The 16,232-nt window shown below is 38.7% G+C and overlaps 2 protein-coding genes across 2 annotated transcripts; one reads left to right on the forward strand and one right to left on the reverse strand.

The window, feature by feature from the left end:
* Positions 1-1,161: 1,161 nt before the first annotated feature.
* LOC104307858 (DPY30 domain-containing protein 1) lies at positions 1,162-5,987 on the reverse strand. The gene is made up of 5 exons (XM_054163769.1): positions 5,623-5,987; positions 5,401-5,520; positions 3,116-3,172; positions 2,138-2,230; positions 1,162-1,291 (listed from the first exon to the last, which is right to left on the reverse strand). Exons 1-5 carry the CDS (start codon positions 5,767-5,769, stop codon positions 1,238-1,240), a joined length of 471 nt encoding a protein of 156 aa, XP_054019744.1. The 5' UTR covers positions 5,770-5,987; the 3' UTR covers positions 1,162-1,237.
* Positions 5,988-8,035: 2,048 nt separating this feature from the next.
* On the forward strand, positions 8,036-11,211 carry EXOSC3 (exosome component 3). The gene is made up of 4 exons (XM_009908948.2): positions 8,036-8,311; positions 8,394-8,543; positions 9,363-9,514; positions 10,470-11,211. Exons 1-4 carry the CDS (start codon positions 8,036-8,038, stop codon positions 10,669-10,671), a joined length of 780 nt encoding a protein of 259 aa, XP_009907250.2. The 3' UTR covers positions 10,672-11,211.
* Positions 11,212-16,232: the final 5,021 nt, after the last annotated feature.

Consider the following 16,232-nt stretch of genomic DNA (forward strand, 5'->3'; position numbering starts at 1 on the left):
GCAATAAAGAGGGCAACAGGACTTTTTAAAGGAGCATACTTTGTCAAGAGAAAAAATATGTATTACCATACTCTAAAAAAAATACTGCTTACCTTTTTGAAAATAAGTAGTATTATGCCTAATATGAGCTACATGAACACAGCAAGTCAGAGCAGAAGAATATTTATTACATGATTGACCTTTCCCTCTTCAGTATACAGATATTTCTAACAATTTCCCAAATGCAGCAAAATACTTAAAAAAGCAAAACTATAAGAAAAATCTCTTTCACCCTAAAACTGGAAAAAGAAGTAAATGCACTAACCAGACACTGAATTTGTAATTAAGAGTATTTTCTTTATAAAATATTGACAACGACTTCATGGTAATGGTTCAACTAACCTGTACTAACAGAACATACTAAGATGCAAAGGCATGTTTTGGCCAAGAAGCTTAATGCAGGTGTCTTTCCCATTTATAATAAGCAGACGCAGAACATTCTTGACAACCTATATGAAGATATCATTGACTACAGAAATTTGTTGTTATAAAAATTAATCCGATCTTTAAGGGTTACAAGATTAATTTTAAAAGATAAATATTAATCAAACTAAATATTCTCCCATGCGAATTTTACATGCACAACCCTCTCTCCATCTTCTAATGTTTAGAGCATTCCCTCCTTTCATCAGTCAGAAATCATTCAAATTCTTGAAAAATCCTTTTTCAATCATCTTTTTTTCCTTTAATACTAATTGCAAATTATAATATTGTATCCTCTACTCCAAAATAATCATAGAATCATTTAGGTTGGAAAAGACCTTTAAGATCATGGAGTCCACCCATTAACTTAGCACTGCCAAGTCCACCACTAAACCATGTCCCTCAGCTTCACATCTACACGTTTTTTAAACACCTCTGGAGATCATGACTCCATCCCTTCACTGGTGGGGGAATCTTGTGAAATCAATTATACCTGTACTAGGGCTACACTTCAAGAATCAGTGGGCAATAAGTAGAAAATATAGTTACTGCTTTCATTTCAATTACAGTTTTCTTCCTCATCAGCTGCGCTAGATACAAGGTTTAAGAATAAGAACGAGTCACCAAACACCGAATTATTGGACTTTATAACGCAGACTTTATAGCCCAGAAACTCAAACAATTGGTATGGAAATCAGTTGCATACATAAAGCACAAATTACGATGTTAAATTTCAGGATCAGCAATTAACAAGTAGAAAATATATTTACTGCTTTCAGATCACTGGGGAACTTTTTTGTTTTGCTTCTGCCATGGGATCTGTTATACTCTAAAAAAAAAAAAAAAAAAAAGAAAGAAAGCAAGCAATACTATTAGTTGCTAACATTAATTGAACTTTGTAGGTATTCCATCAATTTATCAATGTAATTATGAATGCTTCCATTCAGTGAAATATGATGTTTATCACCTGACTTTTATTAGAAAATTCAGCAAGTCTGAATGAAGTAGCAAGAAGTAAGTTTACTACTCATTTTTACATTGGGTTCTGCAGTTCACTTATTTAACAACACATAAACTATGCCTGAAGCCTCACAATTACTTTTTAATATGTAATTATCAGAAAATTATAAAAATCTAGGCTACACAAGTTTTTGAGAATTCATATGATTTACCTTAGGGAGAAAAACACTTGTGAAAACCTGAACCTAAAAAAAATGAGTGTGCTCACACATTTAGAGAACATGTATGAAACAGACTGTAATTAAAGTAACCTTAAGCATAAAGCATATTAGTATCAGAATATAAATTCTGATCTAGAGTAGCACTATTGATTTATTACAAGTTATTTGTGACTATTTGTTCATGTGGCAAAGGAAGGCTGCCTCCTCTCTGAGGATATTCTTACTTCCATTTGTGACATCTGAATACAAAAGGGTATTTTAAATCTTGATAATTTAGTCAGCCAAGACCATACAGTATTTTAGAATGGCTTAACGTGCACCAGAGAACAAGCTACAGACAGCTTAGAGGTTGTGACCAAAATCCCTTAAAACCATAGCAGAAAACCAGCACAGACTTAGCTGCAACAGTTTTAACCTTTTGATACATCAGCACAGAAAAGAAAAGCTGTAAGATTCAACTATTTATAATATCCCTGTTATTTCTAAATTCTTACCTCAAACTCTTCATTCTCATCTAGCTCCTCAGCTGTGGTCAAATTAGGTGTTCCAGGTCTCTCTGTAAGTTCATCTACTCTCTTTTCATTTTCCTATGGTAATGAACAGTTTTCAGTTAAAAGTATTCCAGATATATTTAAAATGACATTATGTGTTAATATACAGAGAGTACTTAGATGTGCACTACAGAAATGTGTTAGTATGTAAATATGGTCTTTGTATGCTTGTTAACAGTATTTTTATCACTTTTTTAATTCAAAATACCTATTGTTTAAACTACATGTTTTCTGTCGCCTGCACACTGCCATCCTTCTGTAATTCTATCTGTGTTTTAAAAACATACATATCTTTAACATATGATGTGCTCCACATACATTTAAGAAATACTCACATTTAAAAGCTTTATTGAGATAAACATGCCAATTATCAGTGTATGAAATAGCATTAAAAGACCACACACTTACATACGCACTGCTCTGTTAGTATAAATTCCTGTGCACTAGGAAGATTTCAGAATCAAGAGGCATCCCAATTCCAAACCACAGTTCCTTTTCCAGGTACAGCAAATGAGCTTTGCACTGGCATACTGTATGACATTACTGTCTAGACACTTCAATTAGACATGATTAAGTTATAATACTTTCTCATAAGTAAGATCAAGGAATGTGAAAGCATCTATTAAGAAGATGATTTTACACTAAATTTTGCAATACACTTATGCTCTGTTCTGAGTAAAAATAAACAGACAAAAAGTCATATATAAAACCCAGACTGGAAACAAGGCATTAGACATTCTTCCCTCATTTTCACTTTTTTTTTTTTCCCCCTCCCCAATTATGTGTTAGTTTAACACCCATGGGCTTCTGCCTTTTGTTTCATACTTAGTGTCTGCATCTGGAAAAGGCAGCTGATTAACAGTAGTTAAAAATCACTGACTAAGCCTTGCTTTAAACCTCTTGAACTTTCTGCTACAACACCTTGTCATTTTCTTCATTTTGCAGTTCTGACTCCTCACGTTTGTGTTCCAACTGACCCTACAGACAGTTTTTAAAAAGACAAATGATAAGGAAAAACCGCCCACATTCATCTTCCCCACCCATTGCTTGCAATGTATATCACAACTGAAATCTTACATAAAAAAAAGGAAGCATCAAACATAACTGCAAGAATATAAATCCCTTCCAGTATCGTCTGACTCAATATTTCATAGGTTTTAGACTCCCATAGACAGAAAGGGATTAAAACCAAGAAGAAGCAGACAACTAAGTGTACTGTCTCATTCTGCATGCTGTTTACTAGTCTACATTCTTTATCTTCTACACTTTAGATTAAGCCCTTTGATACTTTACATAGCATCTAGCACAAACAGATGAATCTATATAGAATCGAATCTATAGAAAAGATTGGTAAGCAATGTTATTTGCATTCATCAACCTCATCATCAACCTTCAATATTTCCAATCAGAAATATCTAATACAAAGTCTCTACTCTTTGTGAGCCTAAGACCTATTGCATCAAAACTTCAGAAACTGCGTGACCTAACTGTTCACATTCACACCACTAGGGCTCAGAGAATACTGTTTGCTGTACTATGAGTAGTTTTATTCTGGTTTGGGCTGGGAGAGAGTAATTTTTTTTCCTAGTAGCAGGCATGGGGCTAAGTTTACAATCTGTGCTGGAAACAGTGTTGGTAATACAGGGATGTCTTACTGTTGAGCAGTGCTTAGACACAGTGAAGGCCTTTTCTGCTTCTCACCTCACCCCACCAGTGAGTAGGCTGGAAGCACACCAAAAGTTGGGAGGCACATGCCTGTGACAGCTGACTCCAGCTGACCAAAGCGATTAACCCACACTATATGACATAATACTCAGCATATAAAGCTAGGGATAAGAAGAAAGAAGGGTGGGAATGTTCAGAGTGATGTCATTTATCTTCCCAAGTAACCATTAAGTATGATGGAGCCCTGCTTTCCTGGGCTCCTGAACACCTGCCAGCTGCTGGGAAGTAGTGAATGAATTCCTTATTTTGCTTTGCTCATGAACATGGCTTTTGCTTTATCTGTTAAACTGTCATTATCTCAACCCACCAGTTTTCTCACTTTTATGTTTCTGATTCTCTTCCCCACCCCATCAGAGGGAAATAAGCAAGCAGCTGTGTGGGCTTAGTTGCTGGCTAGGGTTAAATCAGAACAAGAAACTACAAATACAGTCATATTGAAGCAACTAGTTTTAACATTCCTTTTGGTACATAAAAGCAAAACATGCCTGAATATATGACTATAGCCAAAATTGTCAGTTAGGTAAATAAATGTGCCTAATGTGAGTATTGCTCAACATTTTTCGTATAGTTTACATTAAATAATTTACTTGTCTGTGAAATGTCTCTAGACACAATCTCATGTTATCTTTCTCCATTTACTGCTTTAAATGACTGATTAAATTCTTAAGCACATAACTTTTGGTCTGCAAAATAAAAAATTTCAAATTTAAATAGTGCAAGTGAAATAGAATTAATGCATCCTACATTAGAACTGGGCTCAACAAGATCAGCACAGATTCAAAATTACACTTTTGATTTTAACATTGCGACAGTCAGCCATGGAAAAAAATCCAGTCAGATAATGTCATTGCTACCTTTATAGTCAAATTCACATGATTCCTTTATAAACAATAGAAACAGGGATATTATTTCTCATACTTAAAAGTCCATATATTATAGGATTCAGATTGCTTTACGCCAACAGAATGCTCAGGTAGCAAAGCAAAGGCTATATATACAGCTGTAATAGGCAATCTTCATTCACTGATTCCCAATCAGTTTCAGGATTCTATAACTATGTATACATTCTCATTACCTTTTTTCACATTACTGATATTACATTGAAGTTACTTGTGACAATCGTCTGTTATTACTCCTAGCCTGTCAAAAAGTGTTGCAGTTAATTTCTAGCTTTATTTGTACCAGCTCTTGTTCATAATTAACTACAGAAGCTACTCTGCTTAAGCTAGTTCTCATGCAAATCTTAAATTGGTTGCTTTTTATCTTAGGCCCTTCCACTTTTTTAATAGGATTTTACCACACAGGATGTAAGTTTTCCTTCCCATGTGCTGACTAATAATTTCAGTCATTATTTAGAAACTTGAGATTAAAATTCTTAAAATGCAGAAGTATACAAAAATATATTGGAAATAAACAAACAGCTACAAGATGCCACAGCACCATATATTGTTTATAATTATCTACTATTAAGTATTATTAACCTGATGCTGTTCTTCACGTTTCTGCTGGATCAGTAGGGCTTCTTTAATTTTTCTTAACTTCTCAAGCTCCAGCAGGGCCACCTCCCGTTCTTGTTCCAGCTCAACCCTCTCCAACATTCTCTATTTCAGGGGTAACACAGAATCAATTGGAAGGGGGAAAAAAAAAATAAATAACAGCATCAATCGTATTATCATGATTTTTTCTGCCCAGAAGGGATCCACCTTTTTTTCTTCATCTAAGATTCTTCTGTAGTTGTAAATCCAATGTGCCAGATACTCTATTGGATCTGCTGGACGACGCTCTACAACCTCTGCCAGTCCCTTTTTCAAGCAACTTCCCAGACATCTCTTCAGATACTGAGACTCCATTCACATCTACTAACAACAGGTAGACATTAGCATCAATGTCAGAATTAAATTGCCTTAGACACCAAATATTGAATATCATATTACTCATTTTATTAACATAGCAATTAATAGAAGAGAGTTATTTACATTAAACATTGGTTTAGTTGTTACAAGCTACATTTATAGACTGGTTACACCAAGCACTGCAGACCAAAAAATATGCTCAAAATCTCCTCCACTGTTTAATTCAGAAACTGCTTGGAAATACACTGGTAATTCTAGGTCAGTATGACAGAAAAAAAAACCCCAAAGCTACAACAGGGCATAGAAAACTTCTGTGCAGATATATGAAGAACAGCAACGTAGTTCTGTAAATGATTAATGATAGATTTTTGTTTGAACTAATAAAGCTATCTTTATGGTATGTATGCAAGACCAGAGCCTTAAGCAATCACGATACACGTTTATGAAAGGTACAAATCTCTGCACGCACAAGGTAAATACGTAACACATCTGAAATTGGACTTCTGAAATGCTGACACATCCTTCGTCCCGCGGGGCCCTGGCCCGGCGGAGACTCCGTATCCCTCCCTCTCAAGGAACGGCGTTCGTTGGGCACCAGGCCCCCTACCAGAAACCATACAGCTTAGCGCCGCACGGCCAGCCAGAGGCGGAGAGATGTAAAACATCTCACGCTCTTCGCTTTCACGCAGGGTTTAGGGGTGGCGGGTCCGTAACTAATACTCTGAGCCTTAATGGTATTGGTAGACCTCAGCTGTCCCTACCAGTGTCACGTGGAGCCTCCACCCACGTCCTCCGTTCCCGGGCTCTATTTAAGCGCAGGTTGGGGCATTTACTTTTTCCCCAGGCTACGGGCCGGGCGGGTTTGTTCTTTAGATATGGTCCTGTAGTGCAGTTCGGATGGTAGGCCTGGTACATTACCTTGCTTCGCCCAGTACCCTATGGACTGTCGCTAGAGCTCGACGCTGTTGCTACCTTACCTCTGGTGCCGTGGGCCTGCGCTACCGCCGCCCTCACCTCTCCCCTCTTTGCCTTTCGTCAGAGAGCAGGCCTGCTGCTCGCTGGCTCCTGGAGCCCCAAGCTCGGTCGCGGGACAGCAGTCCACACGTACACACCTAGGTCGCTCCTACCAACAGCCTCGTTGTCCGAAGGGCACCTCTCCACTCGCTCCAACGCCGTGGCGGCCACCACGGTTGCTAAGAGGCTGCGACGGCGGCACGCTGCGGAACGCGCTGGGTTGCTAAGCAACACCGCCCTCCAGCGCACGGAGTGGAAGGTAACGCCCGGGGCAGCGTCCCTCACGGAAGCCCAGGGCGATGAACCACTGACTAGCGACGCCGCCGAAATTAAGCGTCCGTCACCGCTCCTTGGGGTTGCGGATGAGGGTCTTCCGCAGGACAAGCCCATTTTAAACACGTTTAACACCGGTTCTCCGTGAACAGTTTCCTCTTGTAAGAGAAGGGATTTCCACAGGGAAACACCTTCAGTCAGTTTTGAACACATCAGCTGGCAACACAGAGGTCCTTCCTGGTTGATGTGGATACTGAAACAGTCTCTCTCTGTATAAATAAATAAACGGGAAGATTAGAAAGCAATTTAAGGAAGGCAGTATTCTTGGAAATTTCGTGTAGGGAACCTGAGGTAGCGCTGAGTGAGCCTTTTGTAGCGAAGTACAGAGTATGTTTGTAAATAGAGCAGTAATTTCCCACACTTTTAAGATCGGCTTTCAACGTGAAAGCAAAATAACCTTTCCTCTTCACTGACAAACTTCGTGGCTGACATTCACCTCAAATCTCACCAGCTGTTTGCTTTACTAGCAACTTTAAATCAGCTATTGAAACCCCCTGGAAACAATTGCAGCTGAAGTGATTAATTGAGCACCTTTAATAATTCTGAAACTTAATTGCATTATCTTTGTCTTTCCCCAATAGAAGTGAAAGGCTGCAGAACGAACGCTTTCCAGAACCAAAGACTGCATGGGAGTAATGAAGCAACCACCTGATAAAACTGACTTTTGAAAGGTAAGAAGCTGGCTTCGGTATTTCGTACGTAAAGCGGAGCCGATAAAAAGCACACGCCGTGGCGGGGATTGATGTTCCGGCCAGACGATGTCGCCGGCACTCTGTTAACGCGTTTTACGAGGCGGGTGAGGCGCAGAAGCTCCACGCTCGAGCTGCCGTTGCGCTTTTCGCCACGGCCGGCAGAGGTGCCTCTGCGCTCCTTGCGCCTGCGCGGCGCCCGGCGATAGCTTTGTGCCTGCGCGGTAATGGCGGCGGAACGTGGAATGGCCGCCGAGGCCTGCGTAGGACAAGTAGTGCTGCCCGGAGACGTGCTGCTCCTTCCCGCCCACCCCGACGAGGACGGGGAGCGGCTGCGGCTGGGCGCCGGCGCGGCCCCGCGGGGCCGTCTGCTGTGCGGGCCGGGCTTGCGGCGGTGCGGGGCCGGGCTGCTGGTGACCAAGTGCGGCCTGCTACGGCACCGGCAGGCGGGGGGCGGCGGTGCGGCGGGCGGTGTTTACTGGGTGGACTCGCAGCAGAAAAGGGTAGGGACCGGGAATGCACCGGGGGAGAAGTTCCCCTCTTGTCCGCACTTGCTTGACCCCTGTCCTGTACCGCTATTTGCAGTATGTTCCGGTCAAGGGAGACCATGTAATAGGAATAGTGACGGCCAAAGCGGGAGACGTGTTTAAGCTGGACGTCGGGGGGAGCGAACAGGCGTCGCTGTCCTATTTGGCCTTTGAAGGCGCCACGAAGAGGAACAGGCCAAATGTGCAGGTTAATGCTCTCGATATTGACACTAACACTTAAGCGATGTCGTTTGGTGGTGCTTCTACGCCGGTTTTGATGGTGGTTCCCCTCCCCCCCAGTAAAAGTGTTTTTATAAGCCACGTGTCAGGAGTGCAGGTTTATTTGCACTGATTTTGCCCTGGCTCTTTTCAGTTTTTTGCACGATTTGACTGGGAGCACTCTGAGGTTTCTGAACAGAATATGTAAGTAGTGGGTTTTAGTGTCTGTCATACAACAGGCATTTTTACTCCTTACATTTGAACTTTCCCACAATGCTATCTGCAAGCAGATGCAATTCATTAGTAATGTGCATCCAAGGGGCCCTCTGAAGCGTGGGTTTCAAGACTGGCTTTTACATCACCTGATACTGGTAGAATTTTTACTAATCTTTTTCTGTGACACTTGAATGCCACAGCTTCTGTCTTCTGCATGCAGCTGTGAAATAGCATCACATAACTGGAATGTGAAAACAGACTGTCAAGGAAAAAATGGGTTAGTGTGGTTTGTTTTGTTGTTCTGATAAAGGGTTACAAGAGCAGCTTGCTTAGACTTTTAATACTCTTATAGTCTGAAGAAAGAGGAATTCATGTTTGGCACTTACTTCAAAAATAGGATCACTGTATGAAATACAACTCTAAAAGTTCTGTCTTTCAAATTCCAGTAGTGATACAAGATAATTGTTCCTACCTTTAGTAGGAGAGGAGAAAATGCAAATTCCTGTTCAAAACTGTTTTGTGTCCTCAAGGGATCTTCATCAACAGAGTACTACTTGGAAATGTACAATTCTTTGTGTGATTCTTTGTTTAGGTGGGAGATCTTATTTATGGTCAGTTCCTTGTGGCAAATAAAGATATGGAACCAGAGATGGTCTGTATAGATAGCAGTGGAAGATCAACTGGAATGGGAATAATTGGACAAGATGGTTTCCTCTTTAAAGTTTCCTTAGGTTTAATAAGAAAGTAAGTACTGAGAAAAGTAAGTAGTCATTCTAACATGTGATATGGTGTGTAGGATTTGCACAGCAATTTTCTCTAAGCAATGTGGACAATTTGGTAATTTGTGTAATTGCTTTACTGTATTTATAAAATTATAGAATCTGGAATTGTTTTGTTTGGAAAAGACTTTTAAGATCATTGAGGCCAAGCATTGACCTAACACCACCATGGGCATTAAACCATGTCCTGGGACAGTGCCTCCACCTCCCTGGACAACCTATTCCTGACCATCCCTGCAGTAAAGAAGTTTCTCTTAATACCCACTCTAAACCTGCCCAAGCTCAATTTCAGGCCATTTCCTCTCATTCTATCACTTGTTCTTTACCTGCATATCAGTATATTACAAGTAAATTGCAAAATCGTGATATGTTTGTTTCTCATTTGAGAGAGCCTATGGAAGCTTGATTTTAATTCTAGATGTATTACAATACATTTTACAGTTACTCTTTGGTCTGCTGTCACCTAATAAATGATGGTCTGTATACTGCTATTACTGTCTCCTGGAGGAGAAGGAAGGCCGTGTTTTGAAAAATACTAATATGTGTCAAATTTATATCTTGTAGCACTTTAACAGTGTTAGTCAAACAGTGTCCTTCTAGACTTTATTAAATCATAGACTTATTACAAAAGTATCAATTCACTTTAAATTTTTCACGTATTACTTCTGAATCAAATTAGAAAACTAAATTCACAACTACTCCCATTTTTAGGTGCTTTTTTTTTTTTTCAGAGGAGAAGTAATAATCTGATACTGCATTGCTATTTTGGATGTATATGCAATTTAATAATCTTAACTTTAGGTGTTGCTTTAGTAATTCCCTTTACACCAGTACTGCAGTTTAGTTATTGATTGGTTATACCGTGATGTCTGTCAAATGTGAGTATTTCTTCCTCTGACTTTTAAAAATCTTGTTTACAGACTCTTGGCTCCCAAATGTGAAATAATTCAAGAGTTGTCACAATTGTACCCATTTGAGCTCGTGCTGGGAATGAATGGAAGAATATGGGTAAAAGCAAAAACAGTTCAACAGACTTTAATTATAGTAAATATTCTGGAGGCCTGTGAGTATATGACTGCGGAACAGAGAAAACAAGCGCTTGCCAAATTGTCGGGGAACTGATAGAGAAAACCTTGAAGATTTGTTTGAGATGACCATAGAGTATTTTGGTTATTTTTGTATTCAGATTTATATTAAAAGTAATTTTAAAAAATAAGTATTAGACTTCCATTGTTCTTCAGTTTCCTTCTTTATCCACTCAGCTTCTTTTTGTCTTATTTAGGAACTCTAGTTTTACTCCTGTGATTATGAAACTCTGTTTATGATTTTGACTGATGTGGAAATGGTCTTTAAAAACCTCCATTAACTGGAATTTTTGAGGTGTAATTACTTAAGCCTTTTGTAAGAAAAGCAGTCAGTTTGTAAACTGTGTATTTTATTTTTTAGTTGCTATTAAAACTTCATGCATTTATTTGGGGTAGCGGAAACTATTATGCAGCTTATTTGTTCTGGTCAGGTGCTTTATCTGTGTAGCGACAAAAGTGAATATTAAACATTTTATAAAATTTGTTAACAGAAATGCAGGTGGAGAATACCAGAAGATTACAGGGTGTGGCATAAAATAATCATAGGGTGGTTAAGGTAGGGCATCAGATAAGACCCAATATATGGTCACAGTGACCATATTTTTATTTTTTTTTCCCTCTAAATAACCTGGCTGCCAGTATTAAAGAAAGTGATTAGGACATGAAGCTTCCAGAATGTTCATACTTAGGTTATGCATCACTGGAGGTAAGAAATTATGCTGAACAGCAGTACTTCAATTCAGAGTCACTTTTCCTAAGTACTCTTCAATATGCTTAACTAGGGCTTCCCCTGAATCAAAATAATACAATTCGATTGATATCCATATGAGTCTAATGGCTACTATTCAGAATTCTTTCTGGGTTTCACTAGCCTCCCTATTTAGCATTTGGAGTATTGCTTGTCTGGCTTGGTTTAGGTCTTTAGTCATCTTTTTATCTGTCTTGTCTTGAAGTGACTTTCATTCACATCCCATAAATCCCTTCAGCCTATAATCTATCTCTTACTACACATGAAAAATTCTAAATTGCAAGTATTTTACTCCTCCAGTATTTTTTTCAACTTTAGCTAGCTAGAGCACCCTCAGGTTGTCTGTTAGTAGAACAATCGTTGGCATATGCAGAAAAGAACTTGCCAAATCATCTCAGGGTGCTGACTTTGTTTTCTGTGAATGTTTGGATTATAATGGTAAAACCACAGGAATGGGGAACATCGTGGATCAATTCTTCAAGAGTTGTGGCTTGAAATGAATTAGCCTTACCACTCCCCTTTCTACCTGTCCGAGCAATCTTCTTTCCCTCTCCAAGGTCTCAGCTGGTAAGCTTAACCTGCAAGATACATGAACAATTTGTAATTCTAAAATACTGCTTTGGTAGTCCACCATAACTACTGACTTTGAAAGTTTCCAACATTATCAGTGCATCATCATACTACCCATTCTGTCCCACTGTTGAATGATTAGCACTGAAATACAACCTTAGTTAAATCAAGAGCAGGAAACAATATAGTAAAATCACTTGTTTATAATCTACCAAAATGTTGTATCCATGAAATGCTTGAGTTTTACTTCCTACAGAATCATTTTAAGTATGTACTGTGCTTGACAATTTATGCAGTGGCAAAAATGGCAGCAGATGCAAGCAGAATGAGTGGCGGGGGAAAGTACTTGAAAGCATTTAAACAGGTTAGTGAAAGAAGGCAATATTGTTTTGGTGGTTGGGTGTTTTCTTGGGGGGTTTTTTGTTTGTTTTTACTTAGAAAAATATCTCCATTCCTTAAATCAATTTCTGGCTTTGACAAGCTTTATCTAATGAACAAAATATTCAGGCAACATTTATGTGATGTCTTTGAAGTTTAAATTTTGTCTATGACTAAACCAGTATCACCAGAAACAGTGACAAAGAATGTAACTTGGTTCTAGGAAGAAAGATTGATCCTGAGTTAATTACGTATTCTGCTGGAAGTGTCAAAGTCTTTCATATTCCCATTAAAGGCACATAACACATCTCAGGAAATGGAAAATGCAGAAGTGATGCAGTGGACTTGAAATGTATCTTGCTTAGTAGAGTATCTTTCTGTTGCCTGTTTCTGCATGATACATGTCCTTGTCAGTTAGTCTTTCATTTCAGATATTTGGTGATTCTCCACTAGGTGCTTTGATACATTGCTTTTCTGTCAAGTTGTGGTGAAAATTAAGAAGTAAGGATTTTTTATTTCAACATGGACACAGTCTGTGTCACCATAGATGAGTGCAGCCCCTTAAAAAGGATGTTCACAAAGAATTACATGGAAAACATACACTGAAAACATGAAATGTGCAGCTTGTGAACCTTCCCAAGTTGATTTGTTGTACAAAGATCAAGAATAAATGCTGAAACAAATGCAGCGTTGAAATAAGCATGATAGTAAAACACTGTTTTGCTCCAGTAGAAGAAAGTTGCATAGATAAGTAGTTTAGTAAGAGGATTAAGATCTTTAAGGCTAGAGTGAGAAGTTCACTGTGACCAACTACTCATTACCACCCTACCACCAGAAGCTGCAACTGCTTGCTGGCATGTGTATTTAATTCTTAGCCAATTTCTATCAAAATAACCCTAATTTAACATTCACACTTTTAATAACAGGACTACTTTGTTTTTCTAATACAGATACTTTTAGCAGAAGAGGCTACAGAATTTTTATCTCAAATTTTAAATACTGAAGGCAGCTTAAATATGAAGAGCAGCTCAGCTGCTACTGAAGAAACTCAAAATTGTTAGTGAAAGACTGGTTTTCTTCCTTAGCAATTAAACAAGTTACTCTAAGTAATGGCAAAATTGTCCACTAAATCAACAGGTGACTTAAAAACTTACAAGTCACCTCCAAGCTTTACGTACTTAAATACACCAGTTTTTCTACCTACATAGAAACAATTTGGTGTGATAACACTACTTGACTATAGAAGCTAGCTGTCTTAAGGACATTATAGCACATTGTTTAGTTTTATCAATAACACAAGCACTATTGTCTGTACTAACGTCTTGCATAGATTGCAAGATGTATAGCTAGTACTGAAGTCTACTGTAAGGAATTAAATGTGCTGGGTTTGCCCCAACATCTTGAAATAGCCTAGAAGCACACTAGGTGTTGGGATTTTAATAAGTAGTATGTAGTAGTTGTGGGCAGTTAAGCAGAACTGCCACAGAATGACTTTGATGCCCTGATCTTGCAGAAGTGCAGTCACTGCCTTTTTGTTGCCATTTGTGTGGGTATTGAAGGATGTCCAAGTCCCTGGGTTTTTTTGCTTAGAGAGCCTGAAACTTGTTTGCCATACTAGTGGCTTGAATAGTTGTTAAAAAGAACTCCTTTTTTTCCTCTAGGCTTCAGTGCCCTACCAGATGTGAGAAAAGCTAAAACTTGGAATATAATAACAGTATAGGTAGTAGTACAGCAAATAGGGTGAAGAAAAACAACAGGTTATGGAGATTGACTTTTGCTTTTATTGCACTTATCTGATGTAAAGATAGTAAAGTCTGAAGGACAGACAAAAGGACAGATTGCCTCATCTACTCTTTACAAAGGCTTTGGCTATCTGTTGCATTGTTTTAACTGGTTGGCTTTTCTGTGATTCAGTGTTTATTAGGCTATTGCCAAAAGAGATTTTTACTGAGCATCTGTATACCTATTAAAAAGCTTTACTAATTCTTTCTTCCTGCTCTTGTCCAGATGGAGGGTGGTGATCAGTCACTTGGTGGTGCACTACAGACTGCTCTTGTGAGTGAAACTGATTTTGAAAGACCTGTAGGTCCTTTGGTTTTATCAGTGGCTACCACACCATAATCTTACTTACAATAAATCTAGGCTCTTGTGTCCAGGCTATCTATAGACAGACTGATGCTTTTTTTTTTTTCCTGAGAAGCAGGATGAGGTTGAAAACACCACCACATGAGTACATAGAACTGTACAGCCTCCAAATGAGATAGATTTCAGCTAGACCAGGCAAAAGCCATGTCAGGCTGCATCTGGGTGGATGGGCATTTATAAGCACATGAGTGAAAAGTTCAAACTATTTTAGTATAGCTGCATCCAGTCTTATTTGCTTAGTATTGATAATCCTAATTAGTCTGGAAATCTTTGTACAGACATGGGGCCTGTGCCTTACTCACCACTGTCTTTTTTCTTCAGTGCTTTTTGGATCTCCTATTTCCTGATAGAAAAGACTGTTTAATATAAGCCATTTTTCTAACAGTACTGTTTGTCTGAAGCTGATCTAGAGAAGCATGATCCAACAAGAAGTAGAAATAATTAACTTCTGAAATAACACACAGCTTTGTCATTCTGTATGTGAATTGAAAGTTTCGTAATGCAATATCATGTTTTAGCATAGATACTGATACACTGCATGCTGAGTGACTTCTGCATAGGCATGCTATGGAAGTTTAACTGACACACAAGCAGTTTGCAGACAAACTGCTACAAAACTGAATTACAAAAAGAAGGGCTCAATGGCCATTTTAAGATCACTATTAAAAACCCAAGAACTAGATGAAGTGTCAGTGCCTGTTGCTCTGAAATATTCTCATGCGTGTGTTAGGGACTTAATATTCTTTGTAATAGGAAAATTGTGTGAATAATATCTGAATAGGTGTATGGAAAAGGTAAATTACAGATCAGTCATAATATGATTTTATCAAGAGGGAAAACCATAAACCCCCAAAAAGTCAATTCCTGTTCAGCTTTACTGCCAAAATCTCAATACCTTTGTACAGCAATGATGGCAAAGGAAGTTTAATAAGGACAAAAGTGGTTGTTGCAAATCCACTTACACAACACAGTAGTTTTTTGTGGAAAGAAGTCTTTCCACAGATGTAGGCAGAGAAGGTTAAATTCCAGTGTTTTCATGACACCACTTTTGAATTCTGCATCTAACACTGTCCATGCATTCAAGGGGTTTCACTGCTTTGTAAAGTAGGAAGATACTATGTGGAATCCAGATAGGTACACTAAAATTTTTCTGTGATTTTCCTTTATACAGTAAGGACATTTCTGTGATTAACTGCTTATTGTTCCTGCCTGATGGTGCCTCATCATGGACTCCTACCCAGAGCAAAGAATAAATAAAAAGATGGTTTTATCTTGTGATGGGTGGGTTCCCCCCGCCCTGAATCCGGCTACCTTTGAATTGTGAAGGCCAGCTGCCAGATTGTTAGAAGAATGCAGAGAAGTATTAAGAAAAAAAGTTGGGGGTTTTGTTTTGTGTGCTTGTCAGGGCAACAAAAAATAATGGAATTGCAATTCTGCTATTGCCAAATGTTGACAGCTGAAGCCACAATCATTCTGAAATTCAGAAGAAAGGAATGTTGACTGCCTGCAGAAATTAGTGTTTTCATTATATGGTGATGGCTGACCCCATCTGTCAATCATTTTTGTCATGTTTTTCTGAAGACTGCTGTGGCACAGCAGTCTTTACATATATGTTTGTGTGTGTATTCCAATGCTGATTGCATTTCAGAAACAGGGAGAAAGTAATTTCATCAAATTATGTTTGGTGTTGACTAAGAGCCTTCACAAACTAGTTAAAAAGTAGAGATGATACATGGTTTCATCTATTTCCAAGGAAA

The sequence above is a fragment of the Dryobates pubescens genome, chromosome 8 (genome assembly GCF_014839835.1).
Source record: "Dryobates pubescens isolate bDryPub1 chromosome 8, bDryPub1.pri, whole genome shotgun sequence".
Lineage (NCBI taxonomy): Eukaryota > Metazoa > Chordata > Aves > Piciformes > Picidae > Dryobates > Dryobates pubescens.